Source organism: Barbus barbus (genome assembly GCF_936440315.1).
Source record: "Barbus barbus genome assembly, chromosome: 22".
NCBI lineage: Eukaryota > Metazoa > Chordata > Actinopteri > Cypriniformes > Cyprinidae > Barbus > Barbus barbus.
The window spans coordinates 27,107,127-27,131,669 of record NC_136750.1 but is presented as its reverse complement, the minus strand read 5'-3'; the positions used below and the strand labels follow the sequence as shown (position 1 = coordinate 27,131,669).

At 36.4% G+C, this 24,543-nt stretch overlaps 2 protein-coding genes across 2 annotated transcripts in view; both read left to right on the top strand.

Moving 5' to 3' along the window:
- The window catches only part of LOC306888705 (otogelin-like protein), a gene marked incomplete at its 5' end in the record, with an annotated part of 37,926 nt that extends 30,502 nt beyond the window's left edge, over positions 1-7,424 (top strand). The window contains 7 exons of the mRNA XM_079447118.1: positions 131-309; positions 829-933; positions 2,018-2,137; positions 2,223-2,268; positions 4,211-4,282; positions 6,006-6,085; positions 6,233-7,424. Of these exons, the coding sequence (XP_079303244.1) occupies positions 131-309; positions 829-933; positions 2,018-2,137; positions 2,223-2,268; positions 4,211-4,282; positions 6,006-6,085; positions 6,233-6,433 (803 nt within the window). The 3' untranslated portion in view covers positions 6,434-7,424. The remainder of the gene's footprint in view (positions 1-130; positions 310-828; positions 934-2,017; positions 2,138-2,222; positions 2,269-4,210; positions 4,283-6,005; positions 6,086-6,232) is intronic.
- An 895-nt stretch (positions 7,425-8,319) lies between these two features.
- LOC306888703 (phosphatidylinositol phosphatase PTPRQ-like) overlaps positions 8,320-24,543 on the top strand; it is a gene marked incomplete at both ends in the record, with an annotated part of 60,404 nt that continues 44,180 nt past the window's right edge. Inside the window, 8 exons of the mRNA XM_079447116.1 lie at positions 8,320-8,370; positions 9,181-9,316; positions 9,404-9,598; positions 12,911-13,180; positions 13,272-13,526; positions 14,147-14,277; positions 14,759-14,888; positions 15,603-15,756. Of these exons, the coding sequence (XP_079303242.1) occupies positions 8,320-8,370; positions 9,181-9,316; positions 9,404-9,598; positions 12,911-13,180; positions 13,272-13,526; positions 14,147-14,277; positions 14,759-14,888; positions 15,603-15,756 (1,322 nt within the window). The remainder of the gene's footprint in view (positions 8,371-9,180; positions 9,317-9,403; positions 9,599-12,910; positions 13,181-13,271; positions 13,527-14,146; positions 14,278-14,758; positions 14,889-15,602; positions 15,757-24,543) is intronic.

The window sequence follows — 24,543 nt, the reverse complement described above, 5'->3', positions numbered from 1 at the left end:
CCGTGTGGATGCCCACTGTATCACTGCAGTAAGACTCGTACAAACACTAACACACTCCAAATGCCACACTATTCAATGAAACTGAAATACAAGTACGTGTGTATGCGTCTCTGTGTGTATGTGTGTGTAGAGAAGGCAGAAGTGTGTCTGTTTCAGGGCGTGACGATATTAAACCCAGGCCAGTCTATGGTGCAATACTTTGAGGGGGAACTGTGTTACACCGTTCAGTGCCTCACACATATAGACCCCAGCACCGGGTTCTACGCCATGGAGGTCACCACTGCCAACTGCTCTGAGAAGTGTGAGCCTGTAAGTCACATGACTAATGCAACTTTCAATATATGTAGTAACAGATACTTCCACAAATATGAAAAGTGTTGCATGATTTTCCATGAAATTCATGAAAATGAATTTGAAAAGATGTACGATGAAAGAAAATAGCTCTTTTAAACTAAATATTTGAATGTACAATAAGGCTTTGGTTAGTCCAGTGGTTCTCAAACTTTTTTGGTCACCCCACACTTTGAGAACCACTGGGTTAGTCAGTCGTAACAGAGGTGCAGCACCAGTTTCAGCCATCTAAGGGTTTTGGTGCAAGAAAATTTTTGTAACATTTTAATAAGTGGATTTTAGGGAATAAACAATGCTTCAGAAGTGTAGAATATGGCCTATTTTGCACAATACTGTATTATATTTACATAGAATTGTCCCAATATTATGTGATTTTCTTGTATCATGAATGTATTATGTATTTTTTTGCATTTATATTTATATATATATTATTTATTATTATTATTTTTTATATTTTAAATATTTTTGTTGCTGTAGCATCAGGTTTATGTCCCATCATCTGATCCACATGTGTGCTGTGGCTCCTGCAAAAACATCTCATGCTCATATCCCAGTGAAAACGGGACTACAGAAGTATTTATGGTAATCTGCACTCACAGTCTGGTACTTTTTGTTAACATATAAAATCATAGTCAGAAAAATAAAAATTTTTGAAATGGAAGAGTTTATTGAACCATTAGACAAAATATTTTATATAGGCATATGAGTTTTTGTTGAGTATTTGATATTTGATAAATCGGCTTTTATGACTCATATAATATGGTCTAGGAGAATATGGAGCTCATTCTTGAGGAGGAACAACACCTCGATATTATTCAGGAGCAAAAATATGCAATTTGGTGCAGTTGCTGATATTCATATGACCGAAACGTAAGATTCTGCTGCTTGTAATGTGAATCATTGAGATCTTTATAACAGTGACATGAATTGCATATAAATATTACTTGTCACTCTATATATTCCAATAATATGTCTAAGTAAGATAATATTTAAATGCTTAGTTTTATGATCATATAATATAAAAGATAATTGACAGATATACATATAAACATTCCTCAAAAGCCTTATATGTAATTTTTGATACATTTAAATATGATTTCTCTGAAACATTATGAACCTAATTTGCTTCAGCCCAGTAAGTGTTCATGTTGAAATATTACTAACAATCTAAAAGTTATTCTTGTGCTATATTTATAACAATAAGTAAAGATTTCAAAGCAAAGACCTGAAGGGAGATGTTATTACAGTTATACAAAAGGTCCTTTTATTTGCTAAAAAACTACAGATTTTGATCATGCTGATGATGAGTCCATAGAAATTGGCACATTAAATATGATCCTGCATGCTGTATAGTGTTAATGTAATCCTTAAGTTAATGTAAGTTAATGTAAAAACTTACCCTTGAAAGAAACTTTCTGCATTTTGACCAAAGAAAAAAGGCAAAAACACTATTCACTGTATTTGTGAACATTTTCCCCTTTGAGGATGTGCACAAATGGATGTTTTGTCAGATTTTCTGGGGGCATTTTTCAGTAAATTTATCCACAAAAGTATTGCTACTGTAGGTCAAAACCACACACAAAAGCACTTCATTGTTTTCATGAAATCCAAAAAGCCTGAGCCTCAAATGCATTAACCTGATAGTGTATTTTGATGTGGTTTGCAGGCAGGAAGCTCATGGGTGGCTAACTGCACACGCTTTGACTGTATGGAGACTGCAGTAGGCGCAGTAGTTCTGGCCTCTGGAGTGGTCTGTCCTCCTTTCAATGACACAGAATGTATTCAGGTCTGACTAAAATCAATGCATTCTTATAACTTTTCTGTAACCGTTTGTGTTGTTGTTGTTCTAACCTCTGTGCTTTGTGTTTCAGAATGGAGGCATAGTTCAAACGTATGTGGACGGTTGCTGTAAGACATGTAAGTTAGAGTGTCTGGGAATGGCTGTGCTTTCTGGGAATGCTGGGGGCTGTTTGGAACAGCATGATGGAGAAGCAGTGCTGGGCTTTACTAGCTGCTGGTTGCGTTGTGGTTAGATGCTCCCTGTTGTCCCGTTGAAAAAATGAGTGCTGCTGTACACATCTTATGGGCCTCTTTCTTTCTTTTCTTTCAGTTTCAATTTCATGTGCTTTTCCTTGTTTTCAGTTCTCTCTATAATAAAATGAGTGTACACGCCATGATCTAGGAAGGAATTTATATATTTCAGCATAAAACAAAGTGCTTACAGGGTTTTTTTGTGATGAATACTAATGAAAGCCAGATTGCTATATGGTTCTCCTCTCTATACGTTCTTAACTTTATCTTCGTCTTTTGTGGCTCAAGCTGGATTTTGTGCTATGGGATTGGTGTTTGTGGTTTTTAACTGCCTCTTGTCAAAGCTTGATGCTTAAAGTACAGTATAAACAGGTTCAGATGAATGCAATCAGAATCAGTATGTACAGTCATTACTTGTTTGAGTTACCAATACGGCCCATGTTTCAGGTTTTGATCAGCTTAATCACATCACATGATATTTATGCTAAATCTGGGTTCTCATATTGTTGTAATGTCAAGGAATTTTTAAATTGTGATATCTAAGCCTAAAAAAGTAATGGAAATTGATCAAATCTAAAAACATGTTACAGAAACATAATACATTTTCATTGTCAATATGCTTGTGTTTAGCTCTAAAATATTTAATAGGCTTGGAATTTTGTGAGTGAATTCATTATTAAATGATTTTTTTTAAATCCTTATCCAGTTGTCTTTAATAATTAGAAAAATAATTAAAAAGTCATGGGAATTAATCATTTAAAAGGTTTGGGAACCCTATATTTTGCACAAAAACAAATATCAACCAAATATTTGAGCATTTATTGTCTTGGGTTGCATTTTATAAAAGCGTAACCCTAAGTAGAGAAATAGATTGGTCTATCACTAATAATAACAAAAGTATTTAATACATTTTTGAAAATGCATTTTTATATACATCTTGCTGTTCAAAATTTGGGGCCAGTAAAAGTTTTTTCTCACCAAGTCTGCATTTATTTGATCAAAAAATACAGTAAAACAGCAATATTGTGAAATATTGGCACATTTGAGTAACTCTTTAATAACTCATTTTAATATAATGGAACATGTAATTTATTCCTGTGATGCAAAAGCTGAATTTTCAGCATCATTACTCTAGTCTTCAGTGTCACATGATCCTTCAGAAATCAGTCTAATCATGCTGATTTGCTGCTCAAGAAACATTTATTACTGTTATCAGTGTTGAAAACCATTGTGCTGCTTAATGTCTTTGTTGAAGACATTAATTTTTTTCAGGATTCTTTGATTAATAGAAAGTTGAAAAACAGCATTTATTTGAAATAGAAATCGTTTGTAACCTTATGAATTGCTTTACTTTTTATCAATTTAATGCATCCTTGCTGAATAAAAGAAATGACTGACCACAAAACATTTGAATAGTAGTATATGTATTTTTGCATTACTTATAAACCAAGGAAAGCATATTGGAAAATGCTGCATGAATCTTTTTTTTTATATATAAACTCTTAGATAAGAGCCAGTGGTCTTGATTACATTGGCATGGCATGCTAGAGGGATTCACAGGTGATTTTGAGTAAAAATTCAACATGTCTGGCATGTGCCTTTGCTGGCTGTGTGCTATATTTGCTTCCAACAAACTGGTGTGTATTTTTTGTGTAAGCGGTGGATCTGTGCATCTTTGTACGCATGAGGGCGCAGGTTTGTGTGTGTTCGCACTGGTTTGGTGGCTCTTGCGTTTGTGCTGCGTGCTGGAAGCTTTACGAGCGAATTCAACCAAAAGAGTTTTTTATCGACTTGTGAGTTTGTGAACCTGCCCCTGTGTGTTTCTCAGGTGCTGGACTTGGTTTGTTGCCTTTTTCCGTTAGTCCAGTAACACCCACTGCTAGTACTAACTGTGATACAGGTACTCACTCATCTACTGAATTATCTTTATCTGTGTCTCATAACATTGTGTGTGTTTTGAAGAAAATATTTTACACTCTTGCCATGGTTTTCTTTTAGTTTGGGTGAACTTATTAAGTGTGAGAGACATTTGGCCTGTAAAAGAAATTGTATTTAATAACCCTCGTGTTGTTTCAAACAATTTTTTTAACTAACACAATTTTTTTTCTGTAGAAAACTAATTTAAATAAAATTTCTTAAATCTCATGGACCACCCTTATGTTTAATTCAGAAATTACCGGAATTCTTTTTCTATGAATATATGTATTTTTCTTATGTTTTCTTATTAAAATAGACTTAAATCTTTCATTTTTTTCCCCCTTAGATTTGACAAAAAAAAAAAAAAGTATTAATGCTGTTTATGATTTAAATATTGCCGCGGGTGCTTAATATGGATTGCAAATGGCCAAAACTTGCATTTTGTTCACATACTTTTGTTTTATTCTTTTGAGAGGTGATCTAAATATTTGCAGCTGTGAAACAGATGGAAAATTAACAGGCTTTTCCTGCAGTTCTATGGATGCTTTGCCCTCCAGGTCTTCGAGCCGGTCACATGACTGAAAGCTATGAATTGAATATTTAAATATTCATATTTTTTAAATAATTTAAAATACATATTTTTAATCGTTTTGGGGGAGGGACTTGAAAGCATAATGAACTTTCATTGAAAAAAAAAAATCGGTTTTGGTGTGGAATGACATGAGTGGTGAGTAAATAATGGCAGAATCATCATTTTTATGAACTGTTCCTTCATAAAAAATGATGAAACTCGCACTCATGAACATCTGTGTAAAATTCAGACACAACTGCATTGCATACACACACATCTCACCTCCCACCATCTCAGACACACAGCTGTGAAGTCTTGATTTATTTCCTGTAGAAACCCCCTGATAAATCTTCAAAACCTGTCATCTGTTTGAACCTCCAGAATCCCTGTTTCAAAATTAATGAACCTGAAATTTACAACACTCACACACTGCCCTCAAAAGAGTTAAATGCCTTTCATTTTATCATTGTTATACAAACAAAAATTACATATGGGTTCTCAACGGTGCTACTCGATCATTGTCAGACAAATGTCACCTTGGTAACTAACATGTCAATCAAGTGGAGACCCCAAGGTGCAGCAATAATAGTCACTGAGCCTGCTGTGTGTGTGTGTGTGTGTGTGTGTGTGTTTGACTCATTATTGTAGCCGCATTTACAAAGATTAAACTCTACTTGGTTTAGCTGTCAAAACAGGCCACGTATCATAGATGAATATTCTAAGCTTGTGAAAATGCACTACTAAACATCTATACGTGTTTTAATATGTATTTTATGTTGTCAAAATATCACATATATTGTATAAATACTGTATGAGTATGTTTAAATTCAACGTAATGTCCTATTGCATGTTCCTGAACATATTGCTCATTCTTCCATATATATACAGTATAAAACAGTAGGTAATGCAGTCTTTCTGAAATCAGGCCAATAATATTAATCTTTTTATATATGTATAATGTAATGCTAGTTAATGTAACATTACAGCAATAATAAGAAATAGAAATAGTCAAATCCAGGTGTCACATTCCAGAAAAAAAGGTTTATTAATATAGTTTCATGTTGACTTCAAACACAAAATGCCATGTCTGTGTTCATTTGTTAGTCACAGTTTCTCTGTGTGTGTGTGTGTGTAGGCAAAGAAGATGGTAAAACCTGTAAGAGAGTCGCCATCAGGACCACCATCAGAAAAGATGACTGTAGAAGTAACGCACCCGTAAGTGTGAAAGAACGCTATGAACATTACGAGCACTATTATGCTCTATTCTGTTCTGTATTATCTATGAAATACAGTAGAATAGAGTGTAATTCATCCTCTGAAGTGTTTACTGTTAACATCATCTCTCTTTATTTTTCTCTTCAGGTGACTGTGTACTCATGTGATGGAAAATGTCCATCTGCCACCATCTTCAACTTCAACATTAACAGTCATGCACGTTTCTGCAAGTGCTGCCGTGAGAACGGCCTCCAAAACCGCATCATTCAGCTGTACTGCACTCGAAATGCCACTACGGTGGACTATTACTACCAGGAGCCATTGGACTGCTCATGCCAGTGGAACTGATTCCATGCGGACTGTGTGCAGTAAAGTTAAGATTTCAGTGAGAGCACTAGCTTGACGCAGACAGGCCCGAATCTGACTGCATATACAGGACAGTATCTGTAAAACTGCAAACTACTACTAACACAATCACTGTATTTGTTATCTATAATTTATCTGTAAGTACAGTAGGTTAATCAAACATTTATTCAAACAAGAACAACAAACTGCTGTTTAATTGGTGTATTGTTTAGATTTTAGTATTAACAGTTGTTAAATGATGAAATGACATGGGGAAGAGTATTATTAGAATCATTATTTTCCATTAACATTTTAAATACATTTTAAAATCTTTACTTTTAACTAAATGCTTTGTTTAAATGGCAACTTTGTGCTTTTTCTAACACATTTTTTTTAATGAATTACAGAGAAAATAAACAAGCCAGTCTTAAGCCCTGTTCACATCAAGAGTGATTAGGATAAAGATAACTATATTTGCGTCCAACCCAACACACGGTTTCAACATTATGTTTATTATAAGCACGTATTGCAGTTTTGCCATCTGCCATCTTAAATCTCTTCAAAACAGGATGGATTCTGATTGGCTGTCAGAGTTTTTATCATTCATCATTCTGCATGTGATTCCAACAATGTTGTTTTTCTGTGCTGTTATTGTTATAGTAGAGTTGTGCAATTCTTTTCAATTTAGAACCATTTTTAAGCCTTTGTGTGAACAGGCCTTTAAGTAGGCATTTGATATTTAAAGAGAAATCCCACACTGTTGCTTGACAGGTGCGTCCATCACTCACTAGTTGTGGTGACACTTCCAATGTGCAGTTTATGTTTAAGCCGTCTCTAAAAAAAACATAACGTGATGAACTTGAATTTTCATTCTATAGCCATAATGCCAAAAACATGATTTCTGCTGCAAGTGAACTAAAACTGTATAAGCCTAAATATGCTTAGCATATAGCAAACTACCTATAAACCTGCATGTTATTGTCACTGTTTTTTTAAATAAAAAAATAAAAATACAAAAAAACATATTTGTCCATATCCACTGTGCAAATCAATCATTTAATTGATTTACCAAGCTATTTTATAATATTCCATTCCATTAGCCACAGAGTAGTACACAGCAGATACGAATTATTGAGAAAATGTAGAAGTTTTGCTTCACCTGTTTAATTACACTGTAAAATGTTCTTTAACAAAAAGCTGCGAGCTGCGCATTTTTGCTTTTACATTTGCTAAAGCAAGTGCTTTCAAGGGTAGTACTGTATATACAACTCGTATTGACTCATTCCAAACATTACATAATGTGTGTTAATGAATTATTCTTGACAGCTAATATAAATAGTTTTGAGTTTTATTCTCATCGGGTGATGTAATGCATGTAGGAGTGTAGTATGGGATTTTTGTGTCTGTTTTATTATCTTAACGTTTAACGCAACTCCACGACCGACCCTGCATGGCTTTTGACGTCTTGAAAATCTGTACTTATACCAATTAGGCACAAAAAGAAAGAAAAACAAAAAATGGGTTGGGGAGGCTGTCTGATCTGAATGAATGAGACGCAGAGCTGCTTTCGGGAGGAGGAGTGGTTGAATCCTCCAGTGTGGGGTTTTGTAGTGTTGTAAGATGCTGGCATGGGCATCTGGAGTGGCAGGGGAGGCGTTTCCTCAAGGAATGTGGGGTATTTTTTTGTGTAAACTGAACTGAGCCACATTTTTTGCTCTAAGATGCCGCGGAGTGCTCTTATGACCACAAAGACTGTTTTAGGATGCTGCTGAAGTTTGACTGACCATACTATTAGTGTAGGCTATTATTACAGTGCAAGCTGCAAGGCTAAAGACTGTAGTGTTTTGCTTTAAGGATATGGTGTCGTCTATGGACACTGGAATTATGGGATGGAGCTCCAAGTTCTGGCATTGTTTTGGCAACTTCTGAACTTCTTTCAGGTAATAATTTATTCATACTGTTAATTAGATTGCATCATCTTCAAGTTAAGGAAAATGCATGTGTTGTAAATTGCTGTGAAGGAAAAAGATATATGGCTTTCTGAGAGTTAGAGTTACGTAAGACATCCTGTTTGTGTTAGAAGTGGGAATAGTTCTTTAGAAAACTTGAACATGAAATCAAAATTGCTTTCTTAATAAATGTTCCTGTGCCTTTATTCATTAATGCATGGTATTCCAAAGAGAAGATGTTTGTCTTTGCAATCTTTTATTACAATCTAGTAACTTGCTGTGCATCTGAAATGCCTTTCCTTTTCGGCTGATGTCATCTAGGCCAGAAATATGTTAATTATTAGCCAAATACAGTAGTTTTTTTATTAATGTAGTGGTCATTGTTTTAGGAAATGCAGCCTAAATCTAGGCTGATAAAGTAATACAGTGGCAAATAACGATAATGTAATTAATATGGCAATAATACTTTTTACCATTGGAATAAGTCTCTTTTCTATTTTTAATCATCAAATGCATCCAGAAATGCAATACATGCAGAAGCTGTTTGTGAACATAGTAATATGCATAGCTAAGAACTTCATTTGGACAACTTTAAATGTGATTTTCTCATTATTTAGATTTTTTTGCACCCTTTAGATTCCATATTTTCAAATAGTTGTATCTCAGACCATACATCAATGGAAAGCTTTTTTTATTCAGATTTCATGCAATATATACATCTCAATTTCACAAAATTGACCCATATGACTGGTTTTGTTGTCCAGGGTCACATGATTAATTGAGTCTCTCCCCATTTGTCAGGTGCTGAGCAGTACTGCAGTGTGTGAAGACGAGTGTGTGATGAAGTTCAGAGCACCACAAGTTTCTGAGAAGCTGGAATTCAGTCTACAATCATACAATGACACAGAACTGCTGGATGCCAGGACTTTCCGCCTTGGTAACACTGAAGACAGAGGCTCCAATGACACAAATGAACATGTTTTGGCTGTGTTTTAATACTCTTGTTTTGCTCTGTTGGTTTTAGCTCCTCTCGTGACATCCTCTTTACGCATGAATGTCTCATTCACGACTGCCGTGTTCAACTGGCCTACATTGGATGATGGAGATGTCTTGGATGTGTGTTTGGATGAGCAGTGTTGGATTGCGTCCCATTTTCAGCCATTCCACCAGGTGACGGGGTTACAGCCGTTACAATCTCAGTGTGGCAAAGAAAACATTCGTACCACATCTCCAAAATAACGTTACACAAAGCCAAAAGCTGGCCATAAAGACAGGTATGTGCATGTGCACACACCATGAATAGTGTTGTGAATGAATTGCCAATGTTCCTCTATTGTAATTTGCTTTGGATAAAAGCATCTGCTAAATATGTAATGATAAACGTCTTAAAACTAAAGTTGTTAAGTAGAACCAAAAAGGCTTTTATTGGGCCTGATGCAAATGACTGTTTATTGTCCAATAACTTCTTTGAATGAAACTGTAGAGATTTGAGATTTTTAGTGAATAATTTTCTTCCAGTGTTTCTCACACGAAAACAGAAGACTTGGAATATAGTGCACAAGTTGTATGGACTGCTTTTATGGTGCTTATTGGTCATTTTGAGACAATATAATACTACATATCACAATAAAGACTAGGGGCCCTATCATACACCCGGTGCAATGCGGCGCAAGTGTTTCAAGTGAAGTCATTTAATATGTGTCCGCTGCAGCTCGGTATGTGCAACAATTGAAGATATTAGAAGACATGTTTGTCGTAAGAGTTTTATAGTAGCATATCAACATGATGATGATGAATCTGTAAGTAAATGTAATTAACATCAAAATAAATTCACAAGAACAAAGTATATTATTTGCACATGTTTATTTACATTAAAGGCAAAATAACTGAAATAATAAGAGCACAAGTATAGATCTGGAACTTCCTTAAGTCTGTCTAAATATGTAGTAATATCAATGTCTTCTGGTCCATATCCTTTCCTCAGGAAGGTGTGCTAGATACTAATTAATGTAACAAAAATACTATACATAATTATATATTTTGCTATTGTATTGTGGAGTGACACTTTCATAAACTTTTCTATTCTTCTCTGATTATATAATGGTAAATATTACAATATCATAGCACAACAACAGTGATCAGCAATAATGATAAGCCTAATACTCACAATAAAAATAATAAGGTCATATAGATCATAACACAGTCTCGGAGGTAAGAAGTGGATTATCCTTCACCTGAAATTTATTTTCATCCTGAAATGCGAGGCAAATGTTGGATCACAATAATTAACAAATCCCTTCACTCGATTGGGATGTTCTCTTTTATTCTGGACGGCAGTGACTTTTTATTCTTTTATTCAAGGGCGGTGACTGTAACATCGAGTGTATTTTGCAGTATTAAAAAATTATTTATACCAGGCTTGTATCAGGCTCTGAAAATTCTTCAAAAAGAACACAGAGTGGCCTTCTCAGCTGCCATAGTTGCAACAAATACGTCATCAGAAGAGGGTGTTCGACGCATCACCGTTTCCGTTTAATAAACGTTTTGCACCGTTTTCTCGGGGCTGAACGCAGCCCTGGTCTAAAATCAATGGTGCAATTTTTTTGTCATTTAAAGAGCGCGTTAGTAGAAAATACGCCTCTGGGCTGGTTCACAACACGCGTTTACTTTGCTTATTACACATAGGGACGCGCAACAGCACACAGACATGCCAAATATTAAAAATTAAAGGATTACAGTGTAAAAGAATATTATTGTGTAGGCTACATAAATATAAAAATGTCATACATGTCATAATGGATAGTCATTGCGTGTATCAGAATTAGCCTACCTATTTGCTCACGCATGAGCAGATCCGTTTGCTCTCTGGAGACGAGTTCAGTCTGTGCGCCTTAAATGGCGCGAGCACAACTTGCTCTTAAAGGGTGTGGGAGATGAGACTCTGACTGGTTTATTGCACGTTACGCCCAAAATACACCCATTACTCATTAAGAGAATAGGGACAACCCGCTTAGACGATGTGCCCAGGCGCGCCGACCTTTTTCACATTGCAAGTGCACTAGCAAAAGGCCCTGAGTGCACTTGCGCCGTGCGCTTTAGACCATGCACTTAGATCGTTAAAATAGGGCCCAAAGACTGACAGTGTCTAAAACTAAAACTTAAAAAAACAAAAAAAAAATAGAATTCAAGTTGAAATAAAATAGACTATAAATATTAGATGAAAAACATGAAATGTTGCCTTGGTAACAACAAATAAATTAAAAACAATTTAAATATTGAAATACATTTTAATTAAAGGTAAATATATATTTACAAACAGATTTTGTTAAATGTATTCATGTAAAAATTGACAAAAGCACATAACATTATTAAAACAAACTAAAATTAAAATGAAAATATGATAAATTAAAGCTAAATCAAAATATTAATTTAAAAATTATATGGACTACTTTCATGGTCATTATGAATATGATTTATGATTTTATAATACTGTACCAGACCATATAATGTTATATTTGATTAAATAAATCACCATTCGCTTTTGTTGTATGAAAGTGTCAATCATACTGATTTGGAAAAGCAAACATTTCAAGAAGATGAAAAAGTATGTAAATAGTAGAAAAACCTGTAAAGACACCCAAACACTGATGTTGTAACTTCCTCCTGCAGGTCAGTGTCCCGTTGGCTGGCTTGCTGTGGGATGGAGCTGTTATATGGTGAACCCAGGGTTTATGTCATGGTCTGGAGCGAAGCAAGCGTGTGAAAGATCAACCCCAGGGTCACATCTGGCCAACATAAAGACAGATGCAGAGTTTCTATCTATCATATCCTTCTTGGAATCCTATAACCATCTTCTGCTGCTGTGGACAGCTTTAAATGACCGTGCGGTATATGGCAAGCGCACATGGACACTATGGAGACTATTGCACACTTTTTTTTTTTTGCATACGGAAACTTTTAAAAATAATATGTGCTATGCTAGAATTTTTCATTCATCCTGTGTTTATAATATACACAGACAGAAGGTGATTTCCACTGGTCTGATGGCTCTACCTACAACTTAAATATTGAAATGACATCATCGCTTGCACCCAATCAAACAGGCTGTGCTGCGATGCAGAAGAATGCGACCGGAGCGGGATACTTCTTCACTGCTTTCCTGTGTTACCTGCAGCTCCCCTATATTTGTCAAGAAGAGTGTGAGTGAAGGACAGGGATACCGAGTGTAGTTACTCTCACTGCGATAAGGGGATTTGATTTACACAAGCAGGACATGTTCCTCAACATGTTGCCTTTGCAACTTAAGTACTAAAATTACTAAAACTGAAATAAAATAAAGCTAAATTAATATAAAGTACAAAAATCAAGAACTAAAAAAAATGATAAGAGCACATAAACTAACTTTCACACAACTTTCATTAACTAAACACTAATGCAAACTAGTCTAACAAACAAACATACAATCACTCATACATGGGGAATTCTATTGAGATCCACATAGATGTTTTGCGTGTTGATGTGTGTGTTTCAGAGGTTAGTCCTCCACGCAGGGTCTCAGTTGATACTGTGGGTTTGGAGAACATGACTGTGTGCTGGTGGCCTTCACTGGACGAGAAAGTTGATGAATATTACATCCAGCTCCACCCACAAACAAATCAGGCTCAAACTAGAGAATTCTGTGTAAATGGCTCTGCCTGCATCTCTCTTACACAGCTCAAATCAGGTGGGACATATGAAGTGGGAGTGGCTGCAGTGAAGGGCAGAAACATGAGTGTAGTGACAACCACACAACAGACTCTAAGTATGTTTCATTTCTGTTTTTATCTTCCATTTCCTCCACAATGGTTTTTTTTTTTTCAGTTTACAAAAAGTATTTTTGATTCTTCTTTCAGAACCTGATAGCATCCAGATAGCTGTCCCATACAAAGTTGGCACACACTCTGTGAAGCTCTTTGTGCAGATGCCCAGAAACAGCGTTTATGATGTCATTACTTACCAGAATAATCGATCCTGGATACCAGTGTCCAAAGACAGCACCAAACTGTTACTTGACAACATGAGTCCAGGAACACAGTATGACTTTAATGTGTTTGTGACCAGCAGAAACACGAGCAGCGAAGGCTTTGCTCTGCCACCTGTGAGGACCTGTGAGAAAACATTTAAGAACCTTTTACTCTTATTGAGGAAAAAGTACAATACTAGTCAATAGTTTGAAATATTTTGGAAGGTTTTTGAAAAATATCTCTCATACTTACCAAGTCTGCATGAAATATTATCACAGTTTGAAGGAACTATTTAGTATTTGGATATATTTTAAAATGCAATTTATTCCTGTAATGCAAAGCTGAATTTTCAGCATCATTAGTCATATTATCCTTCTGCTTAATATTTTCGTGTAAACACTACATTCAAAGATTTGGGGTAAGATTTAATATTTTTATTTAGCAAATATGCATTAAATTTATCAAAAGTGACAGTAAAGGCATTTATAATGTTTCATATAACTTCTGTTTCAAACAAGTGCTGTTCTTTTGAACTTTCTATTCAAGAATCTATTAAAAAAATTACAATAAATGTTTCTTGAGCACCAAATCAGCATATTAGAATGATAGCTGAAGGATCATGTGACAATGAAGACTGAAGGAATCATCATGAAAATTCAGCATAATTACTCCAGTCTAAAAAAAAAAAAAATTAAATTAAATAAATTACATTTTCTCATCTATTCTAACAAAATTTGTTAATAAATTTGTTTATTTATTGACAGGTTTGGCTCCTCCCACTCATGTGCGTACTGGTGTTGTGACTGACAGCTCTATAGAGATCCTGTGGGATGGGGCTGAGGGGGGCGGCCACCATTATGAGGCGCTGTGTATGAACTGCACTGATACTGTCATGGTACGATCCTGTGCGTGAGTACACATCCTGTGTATGATGTCTGTGTTTATTCTTTTACATACTATACAGTAAATGATAAGGATGGTGATGGCGCAGTGGATAAGACACATGCCTTTGGTGTGAGAGACCCGGGTTCGAATCCACTGTGAGACACCAATGTGTCCCTGAGCAAGACACTTAACCCCCTAGTTGCTCCAGAGGCGTGCGACCTCTGACATATATAGCAATTGTAAGTCGCTTTGGATAAAAGCGTCAGCTAAATGAATAAATGTAAATGTAAATGATAACATTTGATGAAAGAAATCCATTTTCTGACCCCATTCCACCATCAATGGGATCACCAACATAAATTTTTATGAAACTGCAGTGAAACTGTGCACAAAAGATTTTTAAGTCAATATTTTATGTTGTCCTTAAATAATAGATACTCAAAGAAGGGGAAAATTGTTTGTTTGCTACTTTGTTGTTTGTGTCTTTGTAGGTGCAGAAGGTAGTCAACACGAGAGCAATTTTTAAAGATGTGATTGCAGGAAAGCTATGCAAATTTTCAGTCCGAACCGAGAAGGAGTTTTTCAGAGACAGTCTGGCTGTGATTATCACCATAAGAGCTGGTACACATACATTCACACAAGCTCAACTACTTATGCTGCCATTCAAGAGTTTGGGGTCAGTGAGATTAGTTTAGTTTAGTTTAGTTTAGTATTACTTTTATTTACAGAGGATCTATTAAATTGATCTAAATTGACAATAATTAAAACATTTAAATAATTCTACTTCAAATCAATTCTGTTCTTTTGAACTTTCTATTCATCAAAAAATCCTGAAAAGAAAAATATCACCATTTCCACAAAAATGTTAAAGCATCACAGCTGTTTTCAACATGATAATATGTTTCTTGAGCAATAAATCAGCATATTAGAAAGATTTCTGAAGGATCATGTGACACTGAAGACTGGAGTAATGATGCTGAAAATTCAGCTTTGCATCACAAGAATAAATTACATTTTAAAATATATTCAAATAGAAAACAGCTATTTTAAATTATAATAATATTTCACAGTATTACTGTTATCACTGTTATACTGTTATCTTTTTGCTCAAATAAGCACAGCCTTGGTGAGCATAAGAGACTTCTTTCAAAATATTAAATAATCTTAACCCATTTTTTAAACTTCTTTTTTTACTTGTTACTGAAATAGAATAGAATGAATACATTTCTATGTAATTTCTGGAAATAATTTTTTTTGTGTGTTTCATGACCATAGGAATCTGTTATAACTTTTAAACGATAACTTTGTGTTTAATTGCCTTGAGTGTTTTTGTAGCTCCCAGTCCGGTCACCTTGCTGCCAGTGCAGAGGACATCAGCGTCTCTCAGCGTGCGCTGGAGGGCCGGCTGGGGGGTCTCTGACTCATTCATCCCGTCCGTCCGAAACTCAACCTTTATCCTGCATACCAGTCAAAGTGCGTCTGATGACAGGTGCGGATTTAGATCAGTTATCTGCTCAGTCTATAATTTTAATGGTAGGTTTATTTGAACAGTGAGAGACAGAATGACTACAAAAAAATCCAGAAAAATGCATTTCAAAAAAGTTATAAATTGATTTGCATTTTACTGAGTGAAATAAGTATTTGATCCCCTATAAATCAGCAAGATTTCTGGCTCCCAGGTGTCTTTTATACAGGTAAAGTGCTGAGATTAGGAGCATTCTCTTAAAGGGATTGCTCATAATCTCAGTTTGTTACCTGTATAAAAGACACCTGTCCACAGAAGCAATCAATCAATCAGATTCCAAACTTTCCACCATGGCCAAGACCAAAGAGCTGTCCAAGGATGTCAGGGACAAGATTGTAGACCTACACAAGGCTGGAATGGGCTACAAGACCATCGACAAGCAGCTTGGTGAGAAGGTGACAACAGCTGGTGTGATTATTCACAAATGGAAGAAACACAAAATAACTGTCAGTCTCCCTCGGTCTGGGGCTCCATGCAAGATCTCACCTCGTGGAGTTTCAATGTTCATGAGAACGGTGAGGAATCAGCCCAGAACTACACGGGAGGATCTTGTCAATGATCTCAAGGCAGCTGGGACCATAGTCACCAAGAAAACAATTGGCAACACACTACGCCGTGAAGAACTGAAATCCTGAAATGCTGCCTATGACCCCAAGAACACCATCCCCAAACATTATACTTTAGGGATGTTTTTCTGTTAAGGGGACAGGACAACTGCACCGCATCAAAGGGACAATGGACGGGGCCATGTACCGTCAGGGCCAGGGCATTGAAAATGGGTCGTGGATGGGTATTCCAGCATGACAATGACCCAAAACACACGGCCAAGGCAACAAAGGAGAGGCTCAAGAAGAAGCACATTAAGGTCCTGGAGTGGCCTAGCCAGTCTCCAGACCTTAATCCCATAGAAAATCTGTGGAGGGAGCTGAAGGTTCGAGTTGCCAAACATCAGCCTCGAAACCTTAATGATTTGGAGAGGATCTGCAAAGAGGAGTGGGACAAAATCCCTCCTGAGATGTGTGCAAACCTGGTGGCCAACTAAGAAACGTCTGACCTCTGTGATTGCCAACAAGTACTAAAGTCATGTTTTGCAAAGGGGTCATATTCTTATTTCACTCAGTAAAATGCAAATCAATTTATAACTTTTTTGAAATGCGTTTTTCTGGATTTTTTGTAGTCATTCTGTCTCTCACTGTTCAAATAAACCTACCATTAAAATTATAGAATGATCATTTCTTTGTCATTGGGCAAATGTACAAAATCAGCAGGTGATCAAATAATTTTTTTCCCCACTGTATCTTTTATATATTTTTCAAGCATCATTTCTCCAGTCTTTAATAACATTTTTTATTATTATCAGTCATGAAAACAGTTGTGCCCCTTAATATTAACAAACAGCATGTATTTGAAGTAAACTATCACTTTGTCAATTAAATGCATCCTTGCATGATTTTTTTCCCCCACTGAGCTTATTGCAGTGCATTGTGGGGTTGGGTTTCCTGTGAAATATGCAGGGCTTAATTTGTGCCGGAACAAGCCGGATCCGGCACCTCCGAAATCGAATCCGGCACCTCATTTTGTCGGATCCCCCTCCTCACGTGCCATTGAAAGACGTTTGTGCTGACCTATAATGTGCATAATATGAAAAATCTATAATGACCGCACTTGCGGCACATCTACATTTGAAATAAAGAACCTGAGCACGCAAAAGACGTGACATGTGAACTGCTCTGCTCTCACAAGACATAATGCACGGATCCATAGCCTATTACACATGCGTTTTCTTTCTCAGCTGTTCACATTTACTTAAGAAAAAACCTGGGTACTGGCCAGGACTGCCATTTTTGCGTAATTTTATGTGTATTTGGCCACTTAAACTCAACAACAAACTACGAAAAATAACTCAATATGATACTGGCTAGGCGGCTTTTGATGTGACTGTGAACGCTCAGCCTTGAAACAGCCTCTGGAGCACGCCAGTACCGATTGGCTTAAAAAGAAATTATACATTTTTGTGAGGATGCAACAATGACCCGATTAAGCAAGTGACAATTTTGACATCTGTCCTGAAATGCCAGCGCAAGTCTTGGATCAGCGACAGCGTGCAGCAGCTGGTATTGCAGACAGATGCTGATGTGAAGCTGCTTTGAGAGAGAGAGAGAGAGAGAGAGGGAAGACGCGCTCCAGCTGAATCACTCACTCTGTTTTCAAATGACTTATTTAATCTGCTGGTTTGTGTGGATTTATTTACCCATAAAGGGGTCTAGACTCATTCTTCCCACTGGTCACACTTTTGAGACTAACGTTCTCAGTTTGTCGCACAAGCACATAATTTGGTTGCATTTTTAATTTTTTTTTGCTACATTTGATTAATCAATGCATGCTGATGTACTTTTATCATAGTTTATATTATAGTTATATGGTAACGAAAGTGTTCAACATTCAACCCGTTTTTTTTATCAGTAGCCTATATTATTTGGGATTTAATTTTGTGAACAGGAATTCCTTTTTTTGTGCGCTTTCACTTTCACTTTCAAATTCGCAATCTTGGTGTCACATTTTACAAGAAAAGACAATTGTCTGTTTTGCTTGTTGACTAAAACAAAAGATGGATTCGTTGTTATTCTTAATTAAAAAGCACAACAACAATAAAACAGTAGGTTACAATGACAAGCTTACATAACATTTATTAACCAAAAGGAATAAGACGAGGCATAGGACACATCACATGCTGTATTATTTACCGACTAATAGCCTAAATTACAGAATGTTTAGCAAACACTGAGGAATCAAATAAATAATATAAAAAATAAGGAAAGCCTCTATAGCATAATGTGAGGTAAACAGCAAAGACAATAAGCTTTTCAAATGAAAACAAAAAGAAAAGTAAACCTAAACTGGCTGTCGCTGACAGGACTTCTGTCGTACAACGTACTACGTCGACCAGACGGTAACAGTTCAAAGAGGGAGTGTGCTGGATGTGAGGGGTCCAGAGTGATTTTACCAGCCCTTTTGCTCACTCTGGATAATTACAGTTCTTGGAGAGTGGGGAGGGTTGTACCAATGATTTGCTCAGCAGTCCGGACTACCCTCTGTAGTCTTCTGAGGTCAGATTTGGTAGCTCAGCCGAATCAGACAGTTATTGAAGTGCAGAGGATGGATTCAATGATGGCAGAGTAGAACTGTTTCAGCAGCTCCTGTGGCAGGTTGAACTTCCTCAGCTGGCGAAGAAAGTACAGCCTCTGCTGGGCCTTTCTGACAATGGAGTCTATTTGAATATCCCACTTCGGGTCCTGAGAGATGGTGGTGCCCAGGAATCTGAATGACACCACTGCAGTCACGGTGCTGTTCATGATGTGAGTGGGGGGGCAGAGCAGGGGGGTTTCTCCTGAAGTCCACTATCATCTCCACAGTTTTGAGCGTGTTAAGCTCCAGGTTGTTAAGACTGCACCAGACAGCCAGCTCCTTAACCTCCTGTCTGTAAGCAGATTCGTCACCGTCCTGGATGAGGCCGATCAGTGTGGTGTCATCTGCGAACTTCAGGAGCTTGATAGAGGGGTCTTTAGAGGTGCAGTCGTCGGTGTAGAGGGAGAAGAGCAGTGGGGAGAGAACGCAGCCCTGAGGAGCTCCGGTGCTGATGGTACGAGTGCTGGATGTGAATTTACCAAGCTTTACTAACTGCTGTCTGTCTGTCAGGAAGCTGTTGATCCACTGGCAGACGGAGGTGGGGACGAAGAGCTGGGTTAGTTTATTTTGAAGGGTTTCCGTGATGATGGTGATAAGCTTCAGATAAGCCAAAACCAGTCTTTCAAATGACTTCATGGCTACAGACGTTAGGGCCACAGGTCTGTAGTCATTAAGTCCAGTAATTTTGGGTTTCTTTGGGACGGGGATGATGGTGGAGTGTTTGAAGCATGAGGGGACTTCACATAGCTCCAGTGATCTGTTGAAGATCTTTGTGAAGATGGGGGCCAGCTGGTCAGCACAGGTTTTTAGGCAGGCTGGTGACACACCGTCTGGGCCTGGTGCTTTCCTTCTTTTGTTCTTCCTGAAGACCTGGCACACATCTTCTTCGCTGATTTGAATCGTAGGTGTGAGGGAGAGAGGGCTTGCTGGAGGTGTGAATGGTTGTGTGGAGAGGTGTTCAGGGCGGGTGTGGGGTGATCTTTCAAAATGACAATAAAAGTTGTTCAAGTCGTCTGCCAGGTGTTGATTCTCCAGAGTGCTGGGGGATGGTGACTTGTAACTGGTGAGTACTTCAGTTTTGTACTTCAGTTCCAGAACCTCCTGACGACCTCACTTTCATTGAACAGGAAGTGAGCAGCATGTATGTGATGTGGACTCACCCCCAGCAAATTGGATGGTTACAGGGTAGGGTGACTTTTTGTTTATCCAATCAGCATTGAGATCCACATACTGAAGGGATTTTGGTCATTGCATATTAAACATTAGATTTTTGCTTGTTTGTTTACTTGATTTAGCAGTTGAATAGAAATTAATTGAAGTGGTTATGTGAAATGAGTTATTATAAATTTGTGTGTATTGTAAGCATGACTAGACTAGTATCAGGGCCTTTGTACACCTGTTAAAACTTTCATACTGACCGTCTCAGCTGAAATGTAGCCTAGCAACACCCCTGTGTGCTCAGGTTTCTGCCTTTCTCATAATACATGAGCGCCAATCCTTCATTATACCTTACAAACAGAAGGAAGGTTTGAGTGAATGATGTAAAGATGCTTTTTGTGCAATGTAAAGTCCCCTGGAATAACATGGGCCAAAGTGACTTTTCCAAGGGCTGTGGTAATGATCTTTCCACTTCCGTTGTCACTCCTATTCTAGATTGTCCTTGCCATCATCTCAGAACTTTATTGACTATCTATTAATTGTTTTGGAAAGACAACTCTTATGCTCAGCAAGGATGTTAAAAAAAATACAGTAAAAACAGAAATATTGCAAAATATTATTGCAATAATAAAAACTATTTTCTATTTGAATATATTTTAAAATATAATATATTTCTGTGATGCTAAGCTGAATTTTCAGCATCATTACTCCAGTCTTCAGTGTCACATGATCCTTCAGAAATCATTCTAACATGCTGATTTGCTTCTCGAGAATGATAATTTCTTATTATCATTGTTGAAAACAGTCATGCTGCTTCATATTTTTGTGCAAAGCATTATACTTTATTTCAGGATTCTTTTATGAATAGAAAATTCCAAACAGTATTTGAAAAAGAAATTGTTTGTAACATTAATGTCTTTGCTGTCACTTCTGGTCAATTAAATGCATTCTTGCTTATTTTATTTATGTTGCTTTCTTCTCATTCAATCCTCTTTAGCTTCAATATGGCTTTGAGGGTGACCTCCCTCTTCAGCACCAGGTTGATCTCCATGGCAACAGTGTCAGGATTCATGATCTGACCCCAGGAAGTGATTACAGGTTTGAAATCCAGTCCTTCCTGGGATCAGATTTCAGCCAGACCACATCCCAAAACATCTCTACTAGTAAGAATCTCCCAGTCAATATTTCTGAAGCAGTTGCCCTTGATTCTGTTTTTAGTGATCCTTTCTAGTTTTGGTATCATTAATAAATGCAGATGAGAAATACAATACACAAACACATATTAACAATTAAGGTCATTCTTGATGTTTTTCTGTTGTTGTTTTTTTCAACTATTTTTTTATTCCAGGGCCAGCAGGTTTACAGGAAATTAAGTTTCTACAATATATTTAGTAGTAGCTTATCATTGGTGGTGACTGTCAAGTTGATGTACATATGGTAAAAATGTACTGTAAAAATCAGTTAAGGACGTAATCAAACAGACGATGAAAAAATACTGTATATACACATACAGTATATATACATATATATATATATATGTTGATCATTTTTACTTTGTTCTATTCTAACGTTTACTGTTTTATTTGCATTGCTTGTATTGTGTGTCAATTGCTTGTTTACAATTGTAAAGCACTTTGAATTGCACTAATTTTGTTTAAAAGGTGCTATATAAGTAATGTTTGGTTGATTGATTGAGTGACACTAAACCAAACTGTTATACTGTATGCAAGCATTTGTATGTTTTTTATAGTGAAAAACCAAAATCTGCGTGTTTCAGTCCCTGCCAGTCCTGAAGGGTTGTGAGTGATAAACGTGTCACCTTGTGCTTTCTCACTCTACATGGATTACATGGTTCAAGAAATACATGGTTCAACTGCGTCCTGACCACAGCAATATCAACATCACCACCACAGCAGACAGCAGCGTCCAGGTGCACACACACCCTGAGTCACTGCTCTCCCGCAGCCGTATGCCAGGTGTCAGGTAGAAGAGTATCTGTGTCAGCTGGGCGGAGTGTGTGGAAGAAGGTTGGAGAACAAGGGAGAGAGTGAAAGAGAGAGAGAAGACCATTAATAATAGGTTTAACAGTGGTTGAGGGACTAGTTTGTTTCTGATCACTCACATACCACCGATTAGTTAGCCCGTTCACCCATCCAGCAGCTCTCTCTTAGTGAGAGGCCATCATGCCATCCTGTCTGCCCCTGCTGGTTATCCTGTATGCGGGCCTCTGTAATGTTCAGGTAGGTTGATTATTATATTTTATTATATATATTTGCATTGCATGGGTCTTGCATTACATGATGTGCATTACGCAGGCTTTTTAACTATGGACCAAATTAAATAGTTAAGTTGTGGCATTCACAATTGTATTGAAATCGAATTATTTAGAACTTCAAAAAAAAACAAATTATAACACATCATTTTAAATTCAATTTCAATAGAATTGTATCGAAATTGAATTTGAGATGATGTATGTTGTAAAAAATATTTAACTTTTAAATAAAACAATAATTACTGGAGTACATTTTACAAGAAAATACTATTTTAGCTATTCTAACCTCAAAATTTAAGATTTAATTCAGTGTGTTACTTGTCATTTCTTTGTAATTATTTGTGAAATGTACTAGCATTTTTTAGTTAAATTTGTTTCAAAGTAAATTCTAGTTTTTTTCAGTGTAGTAAACAGAATTGTTTAAAGAAATAAATTAAAATTGATGGTTGCAATCAATCAAATGCCACCTGTAGACTTTTCTGATGTATATTTGATTGTTTACTAAATCGAACTTATATTAACATAAAAAAGAGACTTATTTCCCAGAATGTAATTTACCCCAAAGTCTTCAAAATGGAGAATTTTTAATTTAATTAATTTAATTTAATTTAATTTAATTTAATTTAATTTAATTTAATTTAATTTAATTTAATTTAATTTAATTTAATTTAATTTAATTCTTTCTATTTTTTTGTCATGCTGTCATTCCAGTTGAATATCTTCTGGGGTGTTTCAAATGAAATTCAAATTAATTTAAATGACATGAAATAAATGATTTCAAATGAAAATTCCTACTCAGGAACTTGAAGGGTGACAATTTAGTAATTTTCTGCAAGATTTTCTGCAACCCTGCGAGATTGATTTCTTCCCCTAAAACACACAGACTGTGTTCTGTTAGAGACACAGGTGTGAGCTGGTGAGATGGTGAGACGCCACACGACCTTAGAGGAATTTTTGAACTGGCTTGCGTTTCTTAGAATGAAGGGACACGACAATACTGGCACATAAACAAAGACTTGAGTGTGTGATAAATATCACTGTGTATTGACTGGTTTGTGCAGGTCTGTGTGTTTGGAAAGCATTGCCATTTGACATTTTATTCTCTGAGGTATTCATTTGTAGAGCATTCATAAAAGTTGCCATCACCAATCAAAATTTATTTTTAAATTTAGATGCTTTCTGCTAATTTTCAGCATTATTTTCCATTTACGGTACACCTGTGTGAACTTGAAAGTAAATTTCTTTGAGATTTTGGGGTGAAAAATGGCTCAGAAGAGTGAAATTAGTTCTGAGAAGCTCTTGGTATTTTTCTCTGTATAAAATATGGTTTATATTTTGCAGTGACATTCATAGAAGTGTAGCTTATGCATACATACCGGTTGTGTAATGCATGTTAGCATGAATTAGGTTTTGCAGTCTTATCTTGTTTTACTGCTGTTGTCAGGCTATTTTATCCTCAGATCTGATAAGGCTATTGTCTTTCTGGAACAAGTGGTGTGACTGTGACATCACATTCGGTAATTTAGCCTGCCGCTGTTGCATTACTCAACAAACCTTGTGTTTGTGAACGTGACAGAAAATGACATGAGATGCTTTTGTTACATGATATTTATGAACAAATGATTTCTTGTGAAACTATATTGCCAATAATCCATATCCTTTGAAGTGCATGCTAAATCCAGAAGATACGTTTGCAAAAAGTGTGTGTGTGTGTTAGTGTCTGAGGTGCAATTTATCTAGATGTTTTTGAAGGCAGTTTGATGCATGATGGTATTTTGAGGGAATATTGCGACGTGTTTGATTAATGGGAGTCATTGTCTTCGGTCAGGCATAGTCAGTGCTATTAGAATCACATTCATATATCCGATCACATTCGAATTGTAGTTTTTTGATTATCTTGTGCTGACATTTTGAGTTTTATTGTATAGTATATTATGCTTCAGTCTTCTTAGAAGAGACGTGACTCAGCAAACATTGTCATGCACTGAAAATGAGCCTTTACTGACTATATTTGAAAAATTTCTACTCCATTCAATAAGCTTTTTTTCAATTATTTCTTGAAAACAACTTTATTTTTATTTTTTTATTCACATTTAAGGTGCAAAACAACACAAAACACATAACAACAAAACATA